This window comes from Drosophila navojoa, chromosome 5 (genome assembly GCF_054131105.1).
Source record: "Drosophila navojoa isolate 15081-1374.11 chromosome 5, UAZ_NAV_1.0, whole genome shotgun sequence".
In the NCBI taxonomy this organism is placed as follows: domain Eukaryota; kingdom Metazoa; phylum Arthropoda; class Insecta; order Diptera; family Drosophilidae; genus Drosophila; species Drosophila navojoa.
Genome location: NC_142893.1, coordinates 51,186 through 71,464, shown reverse-complemented (window position 1 = coordinate 71,464; position 20,279 = coordinate 51,186). Strand labels below are relative to the sequence as shown.

General features: G+C 36.8%; 1 protein-coding gene across 1 annotated transcript in view; it reads right to left on the bottom strand.

Moving 5' to 3' along the window:
* The window catches only part of LOC108655036 (Krueppel-like factor luna), a 72,834-nt gene that overhangs the window by 50,672 nt on the left and 1,883 nt on the right, over positions 1-20,279 (bottom strand). The window contains exon 2 of the mRNA XM_018106717.3: positions 16,768-17,370. Coding sequence (XP_017962206.1) covers positions 16,768-16,869 — 102 coding nt within the window. The 5' untranslated portion in view covers positions 16,870-17,370. The remainder of the gene's footprint in view (positions 1-16,767; positions 17,371-20,279) is intronic.

Here is a 20,279-nt window from a genome sequence, read left to right as displayed (position 1 = left end):
GCTACTTCAACAATGCGACAAATTCTTCATGGATGTGCATCATTGCTGTTGCAATGTTAACATAGGAGACAGTAGCAATATTTGTGGTCTCCATCATCATGTTTCATTTGAACTGAGTCCTTATCGCGCCCCTATTTTATTGTTCCGCTTTAATCAATTTGACGCCCTCATAGTCGCCGGCATCGCTTTTCAAGTGTCAATTTGACGTTGCCACAGCCCAAACCGAATGCCCTCTGCTGCTCGCTGTTAATCGATGAGAATAACTACAACAATACTTTGAATTCCTCCACTGCTCATATTCTTATAATCGCTGCAGCAATCAACAGCTTCAGTGGATTTATCTCATTCATCTGGTCGATCTCTGGTAAGTTGCTTACTCTTGGAGTCCCCTTGGAATCATTAATTTGTACAAATTAATTGTTACTCGTGCAGTTCTTGATGCGCACTCCGAAGGGCCATTCATTCGGCTCGGGTTTGAGTGCGCCAAATTGAAAACCGTGCAGTGTTCATTTGGCTCTCCCTCCTTACCGGACTACCACTAATGACAAATAATAATTGCTTGCAATTTCTTTAATTCCACTTGAGTTTAATTACCGAACTGAACTGAACTGGACTCTAGTTTTGCTTGCCCTGGCCTCTTGTTTTCTGTTCATTCTTGGTATAACGATATTCTTTTCTGCTTCAGTTTTAAATTATTGGATAACCAATGGCTACAGCCTCCATTAAAGACAGATATTCGAAAAATACAAATAAGTTCCTCTGCAGAGATGATGTTGCAGATTTTAAAGGGGAATTTGCAATATTATATTAATTATAATTTTATAAAGGCCGCTGAAATTGTTGCGTGCCTTATTTTAAAGTCCGCCATATGAAGCTCAAGAAGTAAATGAGAATATTTTTTATACGTCTGCTTATTTATATGGACATGTATTTATTTGCCCATATATATGTATATACATTCTTTTTATTCTGCGTACAATGCGAGTAAACTGATTGGCTGAATGAATGCTTGCTGAAATAAATGACTGAGCAGCGTACAAATTAAATTATGCCATGACGCGACATACACACACCGAGAATTTCGGGTTCCCTTCCCCAGACCCTTTGCAAGCATTGTCGACAGCTCAAAGCTAATTGAATTTCTCACTGTCGCTTGCAATTTGCATTATAACATTTTTAGAAGAGTGTGTATGTGTGCGTGTGTGTGTGACTGAATGTTTTTATATTTAGTATAAAGTTTGCTCATTCAAGCGGAAATGGGATAATGAATAGACAACCATACCGTGAGCTGGCTGGCCAAGTAGTTAGATAGTTAGTCAGATAGTTGATGACCGAGTAACCTGCGCCAGTCGCAGTGCGGTTTGGTCAACTTTTCAATTAAATCATTTTGAACTGAACGAAACTAAACAACTAAATAATAACACAACAGTTTTCTAATACCAGGTAATTGTCGTAGACTCAGAGTACTGAAACTCGCCATTAAAGGTAACTTATCGCAACAGAGATAAACGCAAGCCAGGCCAGCATACGCAGAAAGCTTTAAATAATTAAAAACCACAAGCGTTGAGGAAGTTGTGAGGCTGGCTCAAGTCAAACCACATGAAAAAACCACACAGAACACACATGAGCACAAAAGTTAGCAGGAAGCGAGATAAGTAGATATATGTGGTGCATGCGAGCAAAAAGAACCCACACCAGATACAAAAAGCTTGGCAAGAGTCAAGGTGAAAGATGCTTGGAAGTTGGCATCTCTTCCCGGCAAAAATTACAAAAAGGGTTAATAAACAAGAAACAGGCGCAACAGGACTACACACACTGAAACCCACACAGAACTGTAGTGTTTATTTATGACACAAGATGCTTCATCATAATCAGCGCCTGACACTTGTAGAGAGCAGCAGGCAGTCTGAAGAGCAATCGTGGGCTGAGGTTGGTGCATTACAGCACGTGCAGCTCAGCGTATGCCCTGAAGTGCCTTAATTGAAGTGATGCTCAGGCGACAATCTGTGCCCAGGCCCACTCCCCAGCACAGTCAAAGAATGGGGCCTAAAAGACGATACTCATGCAGCGCTTACCTAGCTCCGAATTAATTAAGACCGTAACTTAGCTCGAAAAGAGCAGCAGTAACAGCAGCCGCAGCAAAAGGGCTAACAATGAGAAGAGCAGCTGCAACACTTTGCCTGAGCTCATTTTCCGCGTCTTTCATACATTTTTTTTATTCTCGTAAGCAAATAATATTAGCATTCTTCATTAAGTGGACCTGTTCGAATCATAAATTGAAATCTAATCTCTCAGCACTTTTAGTCGGAATATTGTTTTGTTTTATATATTTCAATTCTGCTGAAGGAACGGAATATAAAAGATCAAGATAACTAAGTTTAAAATAATTTTTATGGTTACTTATATGTTTAATTCTAAAGTGGACCTTTCAAATTTTGAATGTTGCCTCATTGAATTAACATGTATATTTCTTCGATATTCATGCATGTCCATTTAGTTCTGTTTTGCCATCAAAATACCAATTTTGAACTAAACTTTCAGTTTGTATTAGATGCGTGGAAGGTTACAGTATACATCAGTGGCAACTCGATGGTATTTTAAAAGAATTTTTATGCTGAAATATAAATTGAATTTTCGTTGCCAAAAGCCATCTTGAGTATACAAAAAGAAACACACACACACAAGTAATCAATTCAGCTAGAAGTAGGGGCAATGGGGGAGGCAACAAAACGTCAATAACGATGTTGGAATATAAAGAACACAAATAAATCACATCGTTGCGTGAAAAAGTGGAAGGCGGCAGAGTCATAAAGACAAGTATCAAGGGAGACCAAGAAGGAGAGGAGCCAGTGGCATTGGATGTCCTCTTGTGCCTTGATTTGTAAAGAAAAATGTTCACGCCTTTATGGCTGAATAAATTTTTATACATATAAAGTCGCGCGCATTCGGTACAAACCTTCAATAATTCGAACAAAAATGTTTGTGTACAAATTGAGGACAGCACCCCATCGAACCGAAAATAACGCACGCTTACATAAGTCAAAAGTGAGGCTGCGAAAAGAAGGAAAATCATCAGCCAAATCACTGAACATTAACGAAAATTGCCAAAAGCAAGCAGTTACCATACCGAGAGTAGGAGGTACGTAAATGAACTGAGTTTTTTCTCAAAATACGACAGCCGAATAAATTGCTTTGATACTTTCATATTTGGTAATAAGGCTAACCGGAACTAATATGTGTAAAATTAGGAAAATGCTCACAACATCTGGTGGTGTTAGCTCAAGCTAATTTCAGTTAAAGTCACATGAAAATCAGTCCCAACTGACAATATTTTTAGCGTAGCATTAGCTATCAAGAGGAGTTTGGCTTTAGGTCTCCCTGAGACGAAATTTAAATTTACATATCGTTAATCAACCCTCGTACTTTGATGCTTGTTGGTTGCTCTGTCAACGAAGAACTTTGCAGTCGGCAAGCGATTAAAAGCAGCATCCACATAAGAAGAGTAAAAATCTGCGTTGACATCAGAAAGGGAAACTAGGGATTTGGTTAAGGCAAAAGCAATCGGGACTGGGTGTGGGTTGGGACTGGGTCTGAGACAGAGTGGGATGACAGGCAGATAAATAAAAAGCCCAAAAACATGCCTTTTGACAGCTGCCGAAACTTTTGCATGACATATATCATTGTCGCATAACAAATGAGCGACAGCAGCACCATCAACAGCAACAGAAACATTTCCAACAAGGAGTTATAACCCTCCGCTTAATGTTTCGACCACCTACACATACTGGCACAAACCAAAGAAAGACACGCCTCAAAATACACAGAAAACTTAAAGTTACAGTCCTTTTGTATGCAAAATTGCCGCACACGACCTCACCCTTAAGCAGATGTCCATGGTGAACAGCAAAATTTACTCAGAAATACTTTTGTCGGAAATTGAAATTTATATTAATCCACAAAACAGCCGTTTTACTTTAAGAAATAGACTTAACGATGACGTCTCGCCTCGCGAATTCCCTTCTTAATTTTTGATCCTTAAATAATTTCTATATACGCTTGATGCCTGCAATATTCTTTGGGACAGATGTGTTCGTGTACGATTAAAATGACTATGCGAAATACTATAAATAACAAAGGCCTTCATTGTTGAATTTTTTAATTATATTTGTAAGAGAAATTTACTTGCTTGCTACGACAAATTAAAAGTTAATAAGCATGTACTAATTTAAACACACGAACTTAAGTAGAGAGAGGAATTTAGTTGTAGACTCTGTCATGTTTTAAGTGACATAATTTTCCGCTAGTCTGAACAGGTTTGGGCATCCCCCGCTTTGCTCCACAGTACTTGATATTAAACACTTTGTCATTTGTGTGTCAAAAGCATGCCAGCGTGAAATGGCGATGCGAAAAACACATAGCACAACAAACCTGAAAAGCGTGCGAGCAAAATGGTGAAATGTAAAAAAAGTGAAAGACTGAGTGACTGATTCACTGACAAGATGACGGCTACGCATGCAGAAATGGGAAGTTAAGACTCGTTGTCATGGAAGAACTTAAGTAACTTGCTATACCTAATGCGCCTTGGCACGTTTGAAGCTAAGTAAAACCTGTCAGCAATGCTGGCAACCAGATGCAATTTGTCCATGTTGATAACATCCCACAGGGCATCAGCAGCTTTGTAGGCCACCAGCAGAAAAACCAACATAAATAGCAGCCCGCTCGAGTAATTGACGTCGATTTTAAGGTGTTGCGTCGTATGTCGTACAAATACTAGCTGGCTTTCCTACAATTACTTGTATCTTCTTACTGTCTGCTTAAACGTAGCCGCGTAGTGCGCAGAAGATCCGTTGTATACATCAGATTGTTAGTTACCAACTGATGATCAACTATATTTAAAATAGAAGAAAAAATCGAAAGGGAAAAGTCACAATTGAAAGTTGGCTTTGGTATACGTTGTAATGCCGAACGAATACACCTATTAATTGAACTCTCTTTTAGTATTCCTAATATTCTTGGCATATAGACTGGTAAGTCCATGGATTACCTATCGAATGTTCCTGGCTTTATAATTCTGTTCATATCTACGCTAATCTGCTGCAAGCTTGTTCTTTTCGTTGGTAACTTGTTCTTTCGCTTTCTGGTCTGCGGCATTGACCAACTTTAGACCACATTAATTGAATCAAGCGCTTATCGCTGGCCCAGGTTTGCTTGCACATATACATAACAATATCTTATCAGGAGAGCTAAGTGCAAACTTTGTTATGTCAACGCGTTGTTAGCTTGGCTCACTTGGTGTGGATATTATTTTGTTTTTTTTTTTCTTGCTTTTTTGTTTAGTTGATTACTATTGTTTATTTTGACTTGCCATCAACGCAATATTTTTATAGTTGGTCAACAAACTTAGCTGATATCAATTAATTAAAAGGGAAAGTGCTCCTCAACGATGCAACCTCAGACGGGTGAGCATTAAGTGTACTAGAGTCCAAAGATGATAGCATTAAATATTAAATTCCAATGACTGGAGATGCGTACGACATTAAATATTTATGGCAGTTGTGCCCAGCTTAGCTTAACTGAGCTCATTTGAAATGCAACCGAAAATTGATGTCGCAGCGTGTCGCATCGCATTAGGTAATGGCCAACGTTGTATGGACCACTTTCTTTACTTAATGGGGGAGAACGCCAAGTAATATTCCCATTCCAAACTCTCAACACGCGCGCACCCACTCGCAAAATATTCATGTGGTCCAGAGTCACGTCACAGCTCCTTTTTATGATGCTGCAACCAAAAATGATGACCCATATACAGAAGTAAAAAGCATTTTAGCTGACTGCTTATAATCGCTTATGCGAATTTTGTATACGACTGGGACCTACTTCGCTTCCATAAGTAGCTTAAGATAGAGGAATACAACAAAACGTATTTTTATATGCAAAAAATATAAGTAAAAATTATAGAATTAAATAATAAATTTATAAATAATATATGCGATTGTGCCCTTAACTTAAATCAGTATAAAAAAAAGTATATTTAAACGATTAACTTTTGATTTAATGAAGTTTATTGAATCTAAATAGGGCCATTTATTCGTGTGAACATAAATATAACTATAAATACTCTAATATGTTTATTCGGTTTCATTGCACGCCCGTGCTGTACGCCAACAAATCGGACTCCATCCATGTCTTTACATGACTGGAAAAGAAAACAAACTGGCAAATAGAAGATGAAGCCGTCACTAGCTTGACGAAAATGTAATTCGGGAACATGCTTGAAACAAAGAAAATACATAAAAAATAATATAAAAAAAATACGTAATTGGAAGGCACAGCCAACAAATATAGCAACATTTCTGCAGCAGCAGCGACAAAAACAAAAACCATAACAATGACAGTGAAAAGCCACCAACTCTCAGCTATGCGCAAAGCCCAGAAGCACCTCCCGGCGAACACCAACAGTTACAATACCGAAAAATGACTACGCAGCAACAAAATGGCGGCTGTATAAACAGAAATCGCGTTGAGAACGGTTTGAAAAACAATTGGCGAAGGCGCAAACCAACGAGCAAGCGAGAAACAACGACGACGCGAACACTTAGTTCCTGCTGCCTGATGCCTGATGCCATCATCGCTGTGAAGGTCTATGTGTGTGGGCAGTCAAAGATTCCCACTCTGCTGAAGCTTTACTGTTCCTGCGTCTTTAGCAGCGCCACCGCGTAAAGTATCCTTGTTTTCAACGTTACGTAAATTGCGTAAATTGTGTGCATTTTATTATGCTACACTTCATGTCTCCACAAATCTTGCACCGTTTTGCTACCTTGCCTGACTCTTGGTTACACATTTTGCATTGTTTTTGCTGTTGATGTTATTTTTATTGTTGCTTACAACTTGTCGAAAGTGTCTTTATTAAGTGTGAAATGTCCCCGAATTTATGAATTGAATGAGCGATTGAAAAAAGCCAATCGATTGCCGTAAACTTAAAAAAAATATATAATTCTATTCCTCATTTTAAATTTTATTCCATCGCCCTTGATTGTTAAGAATGTGCGAAAACACACAAAACGCGATGCTTAACCAGGAAGATAAACAAAGAGCACACGCAATTCCAAAAATAGGCATTCGTTGGGCACTAGCAGATTCCAAAAGGCTAATGAAACTCATTTTCATTGCCATTTCAACAGAAATAAGTTTTCTTGTCTCTAAAATAGAGAAAAAAGGTCAACCAATTAAATTTAAATACAAAAGAGCAAATTACTTGCAGTATCCCAGAATGTAACTCAATTTGTTCCTATGTATAAGAAAAACGCAATATATTGCTATATCGACGGGCTTATAATAATCAGCTCTAAACTAAATAAAAATGTGTTTTTTCCTGCATGAAATTTGTTTTATATGCTCAGAAAAAGAAAACTTGAGAGCAAAAGTAAGACTGTTGCACTCATTCCAGTTGGACACGATCGCCCGAGAAATGCCTGTGAGCATTGCATTTGAATTGAAAGTGTTAATTTAACCTTACATTTAAAGCTTATCAGAGTGCAGCTGCTTGGACATTTATCGAAACTAATCTTTTAATAAATTACAATTTTTGCCGCACTCAGTTGCATGTTTCTTTAGAATATAATCTCAAAGGTATATTAAACATTTCGCGAATTATATTTATGTTGGGAATCTAGCATTATGTAGTTTCTTTGGGGAGTGAAATGCACCGCTTTCAAAGAAAACACGTACCACGCTACATGGAGCTTGTTTGAACTGTCTGTTTCATTAGCTAAACACAAATTGAAGCGACACGTTTTCTTGAGTCGCCCGAACAAGCAGACGAATAAGGCCGACCACGTAGAGAGAAACACTTAGCATAAGCATAAAGAAGGTAAAATAAGCATACAAGGCTGCGAGTGGGAAATATCACTAATAGCTACTGTTCAAACATGGCTTACAAAACATACGTACTGCCGGTTAGTCGACTAGCAGGTCAGACAACAACGAGGACCATCCCACGAGTGAAATGCATCTCTAAAAAACTATCGGTTGTTTACCACTGTAGACATCTTAGCAGCAAACGTACACTAAAAGAAACTGAATAATTTCTTGAAACTTTTGTAATATAACGCTTCTCACAGTAACTTCAGCGTTACTAATCAGAATTCATTCAAAGTATATTTATAATAATACAATACGACTGGCAAGTGCAACTCAATATGTTTAGAGAAACCCCAAATAGACCAAGCAAGGTGCTGGTGTTGTTTCTCTTTACATTGGCTATTATTCTAAAGTTGGCTATAATTATTATGGAATTCGCAATGTGAGCTTACCCAAACAAACATACGTATATTAAGCAAGAATCATCGCTATTTACCTGCAATGAAAGAGAGGCATTAGTAAAAAGCTTTATTTTCTTACTGTCATTTTAAAAATGTTAAGTGAAATAAACGGAAACACGATAATTCTCAAGCAACCCGTGACTGTGTCAAATAGGCAGGTAGCGGTATATTCAGGATGTGCACGAAATCTATCTGGTAACGTTTGCACTGCATATTCGACTACAAAGGGCGTTTATTGGTTTATTTTATGATTATCCCTTGACTTTTGTTGACTGCTGTCGCTCGAGTCCTATAATTTTCAGCCGCTGCGCACAAACGTTAATGTTATTTGACGTCTCACTATAAGAAAGGCGCACCATGATAAAGGTCGCGTGGATGAATTTGCAAAAAAGTCCACAAGATACTGGTCCCTCACAATCAATACGGAGTCCAAATTAAGGTCACGCAAATCTCCACCGAGGTTTCAATAGAAATCTAGACCCATAACTTTTATTAAAGGTTGACAGTGACACAAGTATCAACTGCAATATTCAAATTTTTACAAAATTAATTGTATTACGATGACTGTCAATAGTTCTGATAATAACCTTTCCAGCTCGATTGCAATCACTAAGATTCGTTACCAATCGGTTCATATTTAATAACTCCAACTGCACTGCTCTTAAGAAGCAAAGTTGCCAACTCGGCTGTTGTTCAATACTCAACTGTCTCTTTGCCATAAAAACTCTTTGACCACTTGAAGATTGAAGTCCCATTTTGTGCAATATATATACATATGTATATATATATATATATTTCCTGTGTCAGCTAAATGACACATGAAAGTCGATTGAACAGCTTTTAGTTTTTATGGAATTTTTCTGAATTTGATTGATGAAACATCTTCATTGAACTCTTGTGTCTTGTATTTGTATATAAGGAATTAGAACATCCCAAAGTATAGCATAAGCTAATACACTGTGGCAGAAACGAACTTCACAGGGGGCGTCGAGCCTTCACTGGACTCCTTGGATGCTTGTACGACATCATTAATTACAAAAACCAATAAAAGTATAAGACAACGTTTTAGTCCCGTCAGCAAACGTTGGCCAAAGCAAGTTGTCATCATTAGTTACAGTTAGAGATACAATTTCTGTCTTAAGGACCTAAAAAAAATGCAATAAAAGTATATGAGCTAGTGCACTTACTTGCCTAATATTGATGTTTTTCGGGTAGTGAGTTGGGTTGTACATAAATATTAAATCGCCAAGTTTTACAAAGTATTCTGAGAAATAGAGGTAGAAGGAAGAAGACAACAAAAGACTGTGTACAATAGATGACTGAATGATGAGCAAAGGCGACTCAACTGATTACATGTTTATGTATAAACACACAATCCCAACCCCGAAAAAGCAATCTGTATTAAAGAAGCTTAGTCATTAATCATTATCATATAAACATCAATTGGTGTTTAAAGTATAGAGAAAGCTGAACGCAACATCAGTGAATGTTAGTTCGGGGTAAAACGCCATGCACAATTTTATTGATTGGCCATTGACTCGCCGCTAACATTGAGCGAGAGCTATCAACAAAAATCTAAAAATGGATTTTCTTTCAAAGAATCGGGGAAGACAGGCAGAAATGTAAGCCTCTTCAATAAGTCAAAGAGTACTAGAATAGCTCCTGTAAAGAGTGAACGAAAGATAAACTTTTAGCACTATAGAAAATGTGTAAGAATATTTTTAAATGTTATAGCTATCTTGCAGGTGGCCTTACTTAATCAATTATAAATTAAATGATACTCCACATATTTCAAAGATCATGTTCATATCATAAAAATTTTAAGGAATCCCTTCCTTTTTATGTTATCTAATGAATAACATATAGTTTATTATGTAAGTCGTTCATCAATACTGCGCGTTTCATTTGAAGTAATTTCTTGCCATTAAAAAGGCGAATAGGGGATAGGCAAACTATCTTACACTTTACCAAAAGCGTACAATAGAGCACAGAACTGTGCCTTGTTGCAGATTGATTGGCATTTTATCCGCAGCATACCCAACATGCATACAATGTTTCATTGTGTTGGGCATGCCCTTCATGCCCTGGCTTGCAACCATTAATCATTATCAGCCTCAGTTTTATCTTCTTTGACTTAATATTCTCGAGCTCTGAATTTAATGTGTGCATATACAGCACTTATATGTTATTCAAATTTTTCCTCTTTCTGCTGGCATTGGTCCCCATCATTTCATTTTGATTTGGTATCATGCTTTGATATTTGAATACAGTAAAGACCTTCCGAAATAAACTTGTTTTACATAAAAAAAATACAAAATAACTGTACCATTTCGCTAAGTAGAGCTCATACTATAGAATAAGTCGATGGAAAAAAGGCTCACACTACTTACGAACAGCTCTATGGGAATTTTCAATTTCTTTAATGCAATTTAGGAAGCCTAAAAGCGTCGAGTCAATTGATGCACTTAGGCGCAAGTTCTCGCACAAATGAAAGGTTCACGAACAAATGAGAGAGAGAGAGAGAGAGAGAGAGAGAGAGTAGAGGACAGAAGGCAGATAGCTGGACAGACACAGTGGAGTGTATACATTGATTTTAAGGCACGCCCTTACCCCCAGCTTACAGTGTGAAATAACTCAAAAGTCGTCGTGATGAGAAGACAAGCCCAAAATATGTGGAGAACCATCATCGAGGGGTGCCACTGTTTCTGCTTTCAAAATACATTCCCAGGCCAGCAAACACACAACACACATTCTTGTGCCTCCGGTTTGGAGTGTTATATGAGTCTCAAAATGTTTGAATATGTGATTAACATATGGTGAGGGCAACAACACTGAAACACTTTGTTTCATTGTATTAATTATATGCTCGATGCTGTTAAAAGCTGCACACATATTTTGGAGGGAGCAAAGCTTCAATTCATTTTCCATATCAATACAAAGATTTTTATTTTTTAAACATGAAAAAAGAAATCAAGTATTTTTAATACATTATAAATATATAATAAGAAACCCAGCCGTGACAGAATTATTACTGAATCATTGCATCTCTGAATCAGCCCAAGCAGTCATCGACATTGAAACTCGCTTATCACAGCTGCATTGTACAACATATCAGACGCCACAGGAAGTAAAGTCACAATGATCCTGAACTCAGTATCGCTTTATTCATGGCACGCCCACATCAAATATAAGGCAGCGACCAAACAAGAAGCAAACATAAACAACGAGTGAGCATTGCTTCCATAAGATGCCAAGACCGAATCGCCAGCATTTCTATGCCGTTAGTAAGCATCAATAAAACAGCCGCCATCTGTACGCAGCCGGTTCATTTTTGAACTATGTGGGTCTTTTTTATGAGTGGGTGCTGGCAAAGCAACTTCTCGTTAGAATATTTCGAAGCAGATATTATATCCATCAACAATCTTACGATTTTGCTATTTTTATGGGACAAAGAGTTTATTACATTTAGATACAGACCTTAAAAGAGGACTTCTAAAATTGATAACCATTAATATATGAGTCCGAATGGGTTGAGCTTGAAATTAAAGCACGCGTACTCCAATGCATGTTGACAATTGTCAACTGCTTAAATATTGAGCTTCTGTTGCAAGCTCCAACACACAAATAAAGTCCCTCCCCACTCCGATTTCATTGACATACATTTTTCGTCCGCATTTTTTCTGGCTCTGCATTTACTGCTCAGCACCCTAGTGAATAAGGACTTTAACCAGAAGAGCAGGAGCGCTGCCGCCGCAACGTCTAAACATGAAAAACAACCCCCACTGACACCCCACTCTCTCGCTCAGTCGTCTTCGAAAGCAGGCTACGGCCCTCGTTCCTCGCTTAGCATTCCAAGTACGACGCATTTACTTTCTGATAAATAATTTACCCAAAATATATAGGTTTATGTATACGTATACGTATACACACATACACACCCACACACACACACACACATATATATATATATATATACATACTATTATACATATTTATTTATATGTGCGCGCTATTACTTTGCTATTTGGGTTTGTTTTATGATTGAAATTAAACAAAATGGCAAGTGTGCAAAATTTAAATTTTTTCTAAATTTTTTTTCATACAGCTTTAGGGTGCGAGGCTCAAACAAAAGTTTGTTTTGGAGGGTTGTTCCGTTCTTTTTTGTTTCCTTTTTTTTTTTGCACAAGCATTTGTACAAGACGTTGCACGAGTGTTGTTTGCCCAGAGAAATGAAAAACAATTTGTATTTATTTATAATTTGCATAAAATAAAACAATAAGTGTGCAATTGGCTGTGCCATAATAAAATTGTCTATTTGAACATTTTGCTTTTCTGTCTGGGTCTTACGCTTAAACGAACCGCAAATAAATTTACACATTTGCCTGTGAAATCGCCACGTGGCGCCTCAAAATGTACAAATTAGTTGTTGTTCGGCCGGGTAGATTGTAAGTACATATATGTGGTAATTTAAAATGATTAGTCAATGCTTACCAATGATATAATATTGTAAAGCTCGACTCCCTGGAAATTTTGCAAGATATGTCAGCTATAACTCGAATTTCAGCTCCCATATAAACGTAGTAGATGAGATGTTATATAGTACTATAACCAGAGCCCCAAAAATCAAGTAGAAAACTAACCTTGTCCTGAGTGGCCGTCCCCTTTTTCTGTGAGCATGAATATACTTTGAAAAGCTTTCTAAATAATTAGGTATTTACTGCTTTTTATTTATTTTTGTTATCCAAGAAGATAAAAGCCACTGAGCTACAATATTCAAGAGGGCTTTTATTAATGGACTAAGAAAATTTTACTTCATTGGCCTTTACTTTTAACCGTCAGAGAAATAGCAGCAGCCCACTTGTAAAACCCATTTTCGCCCAGATTTGCACACCAATTTCCTAAGCACATATACACAAACTAAGAGCAAAAGCCCGCCTTGATTTATAACTCTAATTAATACAAGTTTATCATTTCGCAACAGATGCATACATAACTATACGACCAATTAGGAGGATATATATATGGGAGGAATCATAGAACCAGTATCGCTAGCAGTTATCAGTCATAGATGTGTTTAAAACGAACCTGCTATTTCATGAACATTTAAACAGTCCCAAAGGTTACTTGAAAACACTTTCAATCTAATTCCTGAAAATGAGTTCAATTAATCTGATGTTATTCACTAAATCCGGCACAAAGTGCAGCTGCAAAAAAAAAACTTAAATAAATAAATAAGTAGAAGGTTATAAATGGTTGGGCCAATTAAGTCCCGGGGTCTAGCTCTGTCTTTATCCTATCGGCAATTGTGATCTATACGCGAAAAGCATCAATGCAAGGGATGAAGCCCACACCCATTTCCAAGTCTACACATATCTAGACACATATTTTAGCATCTTATATGCGCCAAACGTTCCGCGACTATGTTATAGCGGGCATCCAAATCCACAATATAAAAGACATGTCCTATACGCACAAGCACACACTAAGTTACTCAGAGAGTACATGTGTGAGCGCGCACATTTGATGATTAATTGCAGTCAAGATGATAAATGATTGGGGGTAATAGGAGTAGCAACGGCAAGCGCCACCAAAGTAGTACAGGGAAGCTGAAGCAGCTAGTAGCGTGCGATGCGAACGTGGAGCCAGCTCAGATATCTGGTTTGATTCCAAGAGTTTGTAGCAGCAGCCACGGTTCGAGGGTTGTGTCTCTATGGAGGCTCGGCTCGTATGCTTAGTTTAGCCGCCTTGCAAGCATTTAAGGCACACAGACGCGTGGTCCTCACGTTTTGGGACACGCTGAGAATATTTTTAGCGATTGCACGTACTTGGGATTGCTTTTTCTTTGTTGTTGTTGGTTTTCTCGCTGCCTCGAAAAATTTTCAAACAAAAATTTGCCTGGTATTCGTTTGGCACCCAAGGACCGCTCGACAGTCAAAAGGAATTCGTTGGCGACGTGTTAGTCAATGATGTGGGTTTTGTAGTTGTTACTGCCTTCGGCTTATTATCTTTAGGCGTACATGTGTGTGTGTCACGAATACATGCGCATCTATCTTCATGAATTTCCCAGTTCCAATGCCCAGCATTTTACTGTCCCTTTCTCATTTTAGTTTCTTCATTTTTTCGTATTTAATTTTTCTTTTTAGCAGGGTACGTGCTATTTTAGGCTTGTTACGTTTTTGACGTGTTGAACGTTAACTGCTGATTGCGTATTGTGCGTAAAGCTGGCTGGGAATATGTACTCAAACACCACCACAGTCAGAGTGATTTCGGCACTTGTCTTGGACAAAATAGCTCAAGGAACTCGACCCTTAAGGTGACAATATTAAGCATTCACACTGAAATAGTGCATGCCTACAAGTTCTTATCAAAAGTTTAAATTTTTATTATCCTTGATTATGAGTAAAACATATTATTTATGCATATGCCGATTTTGGCCTAAATATGTTTTATATAAGCGAACAAGCTCAATTTTACAGCAGAACAAATAGATACAGATGTTTTCTTGCACACAGATAAAGATACAAATGTAGCTTTAATTGTTTATCTTTGCCACTGTAAAAACAACTGCCAGCTGTCTGAAATTCCAGACAAGTGCTCGGGACAAATGACGCAATATAGGCACAAGAAGATAAAGTGGGAGAACATTTTGAATAAAACAGGGGCAGGGCACACAGGGAAAGCGGAAGTTCCCGGAAGTCAACGGGAAATAAACAAAACATCCGTCGCATAAAGTGCGTATATTAATTACAACGCAATTGCTCGTTCAGTAATTCGTTCATATTGTCTTTTACATCAATCCAAACCACTTATATAGCGTGAATCCTTGAACATGTTCCAATTAAAATTTCATAGCACCAACTAAAGCTGTGTGATTACTGAAGAGCTAACCTACCTTGAGTTAATAAACTTAGAAATTAGCAACATTCATATGGCAACAATTTTCACTTGTTGCAAACAGTCGAAATATTTCAAGAACTTGATTTTTCAGATCGGATGCATATGTCCGTATATAATATATACAATCGTGCTCACCCAAAGCCTCCAGATTAATATTTCTATTTAAACTGAAATCCAAAATGTTTCCAATTTTCAGTAAAATGCCGAAACACATATTTCTCTACGCATTGAATTGTTTAAAAATAGTGAGGACTTCAATGGGGCACATGCAAATAATTAAAACAAATAAATGCCGCAATAATCAAATAAAATATTTCAACAATGTAGCGAGTGTTATACATAGTGAATAAACAAATGTAGAAAAGCCAGTATGTAGCTTGAATGTATGCATTGACTTGAATTTCAGATATAGATATAGATTTTAGAGACTACACTGATAGAAAGCATTGAAGAGTATCTACCTTATCTTTTTGCATGCCTGTGTATTGCGAGTTGCGCTTGACAAGCGCCGTATATAGCCAAGCAATCGTGTTATGCGTCACATGATGATAAGGCGTGGACTCAACATTTTTGTTAATAAATGCAAACAAAAATAAAAATACTTAAGTAAACCACTAAATCAGCTGGTGTTTCTGATAAGTCAAAGTTGATCGGTTTTTATCACAGAGCGCAGAAAATAAAAGAGAGGAATTTAATTCGCACATGAACGGAACGTTGCGTGTGTACATATGTATATATGCATACATACAATCACACATATGTATGTACATACATATATCAATATATATGCATATTCATGTATAAGTGTTTATAAGATAGATATTTTTATTTTCATAACATTTAATATTTGCCAAATGCTCTTTGCAAAATACATAAATATATACATATGTATAAGTATATATTATAAGTATGTATTATTTCACATACATACAAATATATTTATTTATTCAGATGATAACCAACAGCGACGGCGACTGTTTATTTATGACCGCATCTATTTTTTTTTTTTTTTTTTCTTTTTTCATATTATTGAAATATATTTATAAAGAAAATACATTCATATTATTTAAATGGTTTATACGTGCCAATGTATTTACTGCTTTGTTTGTTTTGAATTGAAATGGAAGAGTTTGGAATAGAAAACGGTGTAGTTCAACTAAGGAATTTTGAAAATGTATGTCCGAGATTTTCTTTGTTCTTTAAGTTTTAGTTTTTAACTTTTAATAAGTATCAGTGTCAGAGATCCTTGATCCATAGTTATAACCAATCAAAGTAATTGATCAAGGTTTAGGCCCTACAAGGCCATTCAAAGCCAAAAAAGAAAAAGAGGTTCCCAATTTTAATAAAGTATATATGTATATAATGATATATATACCACATGTTGCTTTGACGTCAATTATAGCTATACGCGGAAAACACACGTACTAATTTCATCAATATATTTAACACACTTTGTAGAAAAATACAGTAATTGGGATATACTTATAAGTGAGGTTTGTCATATACGCAAGCTTTAAGACAAGTTACTCGCTTTCTTCTGCTTACTCACCTGTTGCCATTGATCCTCAATCGACGGCTGTGATGAAAAATAGCCAGTTGTGCATATGCGCTCTAGTTCGTTGAATATATTTCCGCTCGGTAGTATATCCATCTCGAGATCGTCGTCCTCAATAGAAAAAAACTCTAAAGACTCCGTGATGAAGCCGTCCTGATATTTCTTTCAGGGTTAAAAATAAAACTATAGTGATCCCTAGATTTTGGGGTTGTTGTTACCTATGAACAACAGCAAATTGTTATAGATTTTTTTACACTCAATGCTAGACATATAGAATTTTATGATTTTGATTTCATATTCTGTAAACAATTTAAAGGTATTGCTAAAGAGCAATTTCCTTGGATTTTGCTTGAGTTACACTAGACTGCATCATATCATACACTCGAATATAATATGCAGCTACAAAATACACTTAATATTTCGACTCTATTTTAGTTTTATGTATTTGATTTTCTATGTTTTAGCACTTTTAGAAACTTTTAATTTTCATTGATTTATTGAAGCTAACTTTTCAAAATTTGTTTATGCTCATTGTGTAATACTTTTCAAAATTGCACATCCTTTTTATTAGAGGTGTTCCACTGCAGTCGCTTAGAGCTGTAATATACAAAGTTTATAATAATCATTAATAAGTTTTTTGTAAATATATGTATATGTGTAAATTTAATAAAGAAATATTTGAATCAGGAATAGAATCTATGTATATGCCAATGTAATATTTGCCCACTTCTCAACCTTATGGTCAGAGGCACATTTTCAGCTAGTTATTTGGGTTTGCATAGATGTTATGTGAATATACTCTACAATGATGCATATAAAGTATATTCTAGAAAAATTTAAATTCGTGTTCTCTGATTGTGCATTCTCGGCTTAACAATGCTTAAGAGTTTTCACTATTAAAATTTTGGGTCAGTAACCCCATGCATGGGCACACAACTGAAACAAACTCAATAGGACAGACAGGCCGTCAGTTGCTGGGACCGTTTTGTATTCGGCTCAAAATTTTTGTGATGTCGTCAACAGCCACACGAGTAGCACTGAACAGCGTACCCCGAGCAACGGCCTGAAACGCTGATAGGTATATGTTAGTGTATTAGCCTGTATTGAGTCGAGTCGAGTAGTTTCGGTTTCGCTTTTGGTTTCGGTTTCGGTTTCGAGTTCGAGCTCGGGATCGAGTTGGAGTTCGAGCCCGGCCGCTGGATATGTTGTGTTTTACTTTAATTTCTAAGCGCTTTGTTCGTCCCTCCCCTGTCAAGCAACAAAACACGGCTACACTCGGGGCTCGTTTCGTCGTCGATTTTTTACTACCTGTTTTTGTTGGCTCTTTTATAACGTATTTTTATTTTTTCTCGTGTTAACTGAAAAAGAACCAACCCGCTGTTAAAGCAACCAGCAACCAGCGACCGTGCGGTGTGGTTTGAGTTAAATTTAGTACAGTTTTGTGTTTTTATTTTGTGTCTGGTTTTGTTTTGTTTTTAGGCTGCAGCACATGGCACACAACATCGAATTGGTTTGGGCCTGATCTTTGTATTTGGACTTCAAGCTTCAGGGAGAAATGTATTTTATGGCCTAGAAACTGTCAGGCGGGAATAGTTTTACCTTTTCTGGCTTTTATTTCTTTTAAACTCTGTTAAATGCTAAGCGAATTCGAAAATATTGCTTTTATTAAGTCTCATCATGAAAAATATTAAACACAAATAGTAAAAGTAAGAAAAATGATTTAGCATTGTCAATGTTTGGGTACAATATAAAGTAATGCAAACGGGAAAACGAAATTTCAAATTGCAAACAAAAAATATACATCCAAAAGTATACATCCTAATCAGAGCCATCAGACTTTTGGTATTAACTTTTATCTACTTTATTTTTACCCGATGAGAGCCTATAAAGATCTTAAACCATGGATGCCAGTCAGTTTCTTTGAGAAACATAATTACTCGAACTTAAACAAGTTAAATGTTAACGAACTTTTAAATTATCATAAGCTACCCACGCATTAGGACCAAAGTTTCGCCCACATGCCCTAACATTATCCGCAGATGTTTCTAAACAGATTTCCAGCAGACTTGTATGTATAAATACTCGCAAGCCTATACACAATACTCTTCAATCAGCAACTTAACAAGAAAACAAAAAAAAAAAAACGAAGCGAGTCGGAGGCGGTTTTACGCTCACGTCCGCTTGCAGCCTACGTGCGTTTTAATGTTTCTCTTCATGCCTCTGATGCTCATGCTGATGCTGATGCAGTTTCGACTACTGTGCCTGAGTATCAGTTGCTTGGTTGTACCTACTTTCTTCCAAGCTTGCCTTATTGTCATGTTTGCTCCTCATCTTAACCTTTAGATCGGTCAAAAAACTACTTGCAGCAATGATAAGTTAAGTTTATAAAAAGAATAAAACATACATTTGAGTTACTAACGAAAACTTTTCTTTATTTTAAAAATGTGGAGTCTTATTTTAATGCATCGCTCGCCCTGGCATACGCAGAGTTTCAAAGGCATGGGTGACTAGTTAGGTCTTGCGACAACAACAGCAGCAGCAACGTCATCAACAGGCAGCGGCAACATTCTTCTCTCCCCAATGCTCACAGTCTTTTTGTTTTGTTTTGTTTTTTTTTTTTTTTTATCTTTTTTTTCTTTTGGCTTTCAACAGCAACAAAAACATCAGAGACAACGCATGAAATTCATTCCCTGAACTTGATTTGTATAGTATGCCACTTCTATGCCCACTTGCTCTTGGATTCCCCTCTTGATTCGCTATGCATTTCATTTCATTTCATTTCGTTGCTGCTCTTCTTCCCTACGCAACTCTTTCATATTGTTGCCCCGCTGCGTAATATTTCCTGCTCAGCCCATTTATACCCTGCGGCAGCCTTCCCTACCCAGCAGTCCTCCCCCTCACAACATACATATCAACACTTTGTTCATTTCACACGTGAATTGCTTTAAAATAAAAACGAATGGAAGGAAATTTTCATTGCTGTCTATTTTTCAGACCTTTTGCTTGTTGCTGACTGCCTGCTTGTTTGTTTGTATTTCATTATGAGTGGAATTTTTCCACAGATAAACCATCAAATCAATAAGTATAACCATCGCAATCCTTATTATTAGAAATTCAATTTCTGCTGATGTTGCTTTAAGCAAATCGCCAATGCAAACTGCTGAACACAATTTCAACTATTTATTCTATGTTGGTTCTATGTTGATCAAATTGGCGTTATTTTTAAATGTGTTTTATTTTTTAGCTGCATAATCCAAGAGATGAGTTATTATCCATTGAACAATACCCATGACTAACCAACTTTAACTTAAAAATTTCCAAAATAATATTGAATTTTATAAATATTTCTTGAGTGCTCCAACATGTTGGGGCAATCATCACAAAGATTGTTCGGGATAAGAAAAAAAAGTATTATGTGTATGTCTGTATTTATTTCTATTGTGTATCTTATCTGGGCGTCATTTATTTTTAGTTGCCAAATTGTGTATGTTTATAAACAAAAGGTT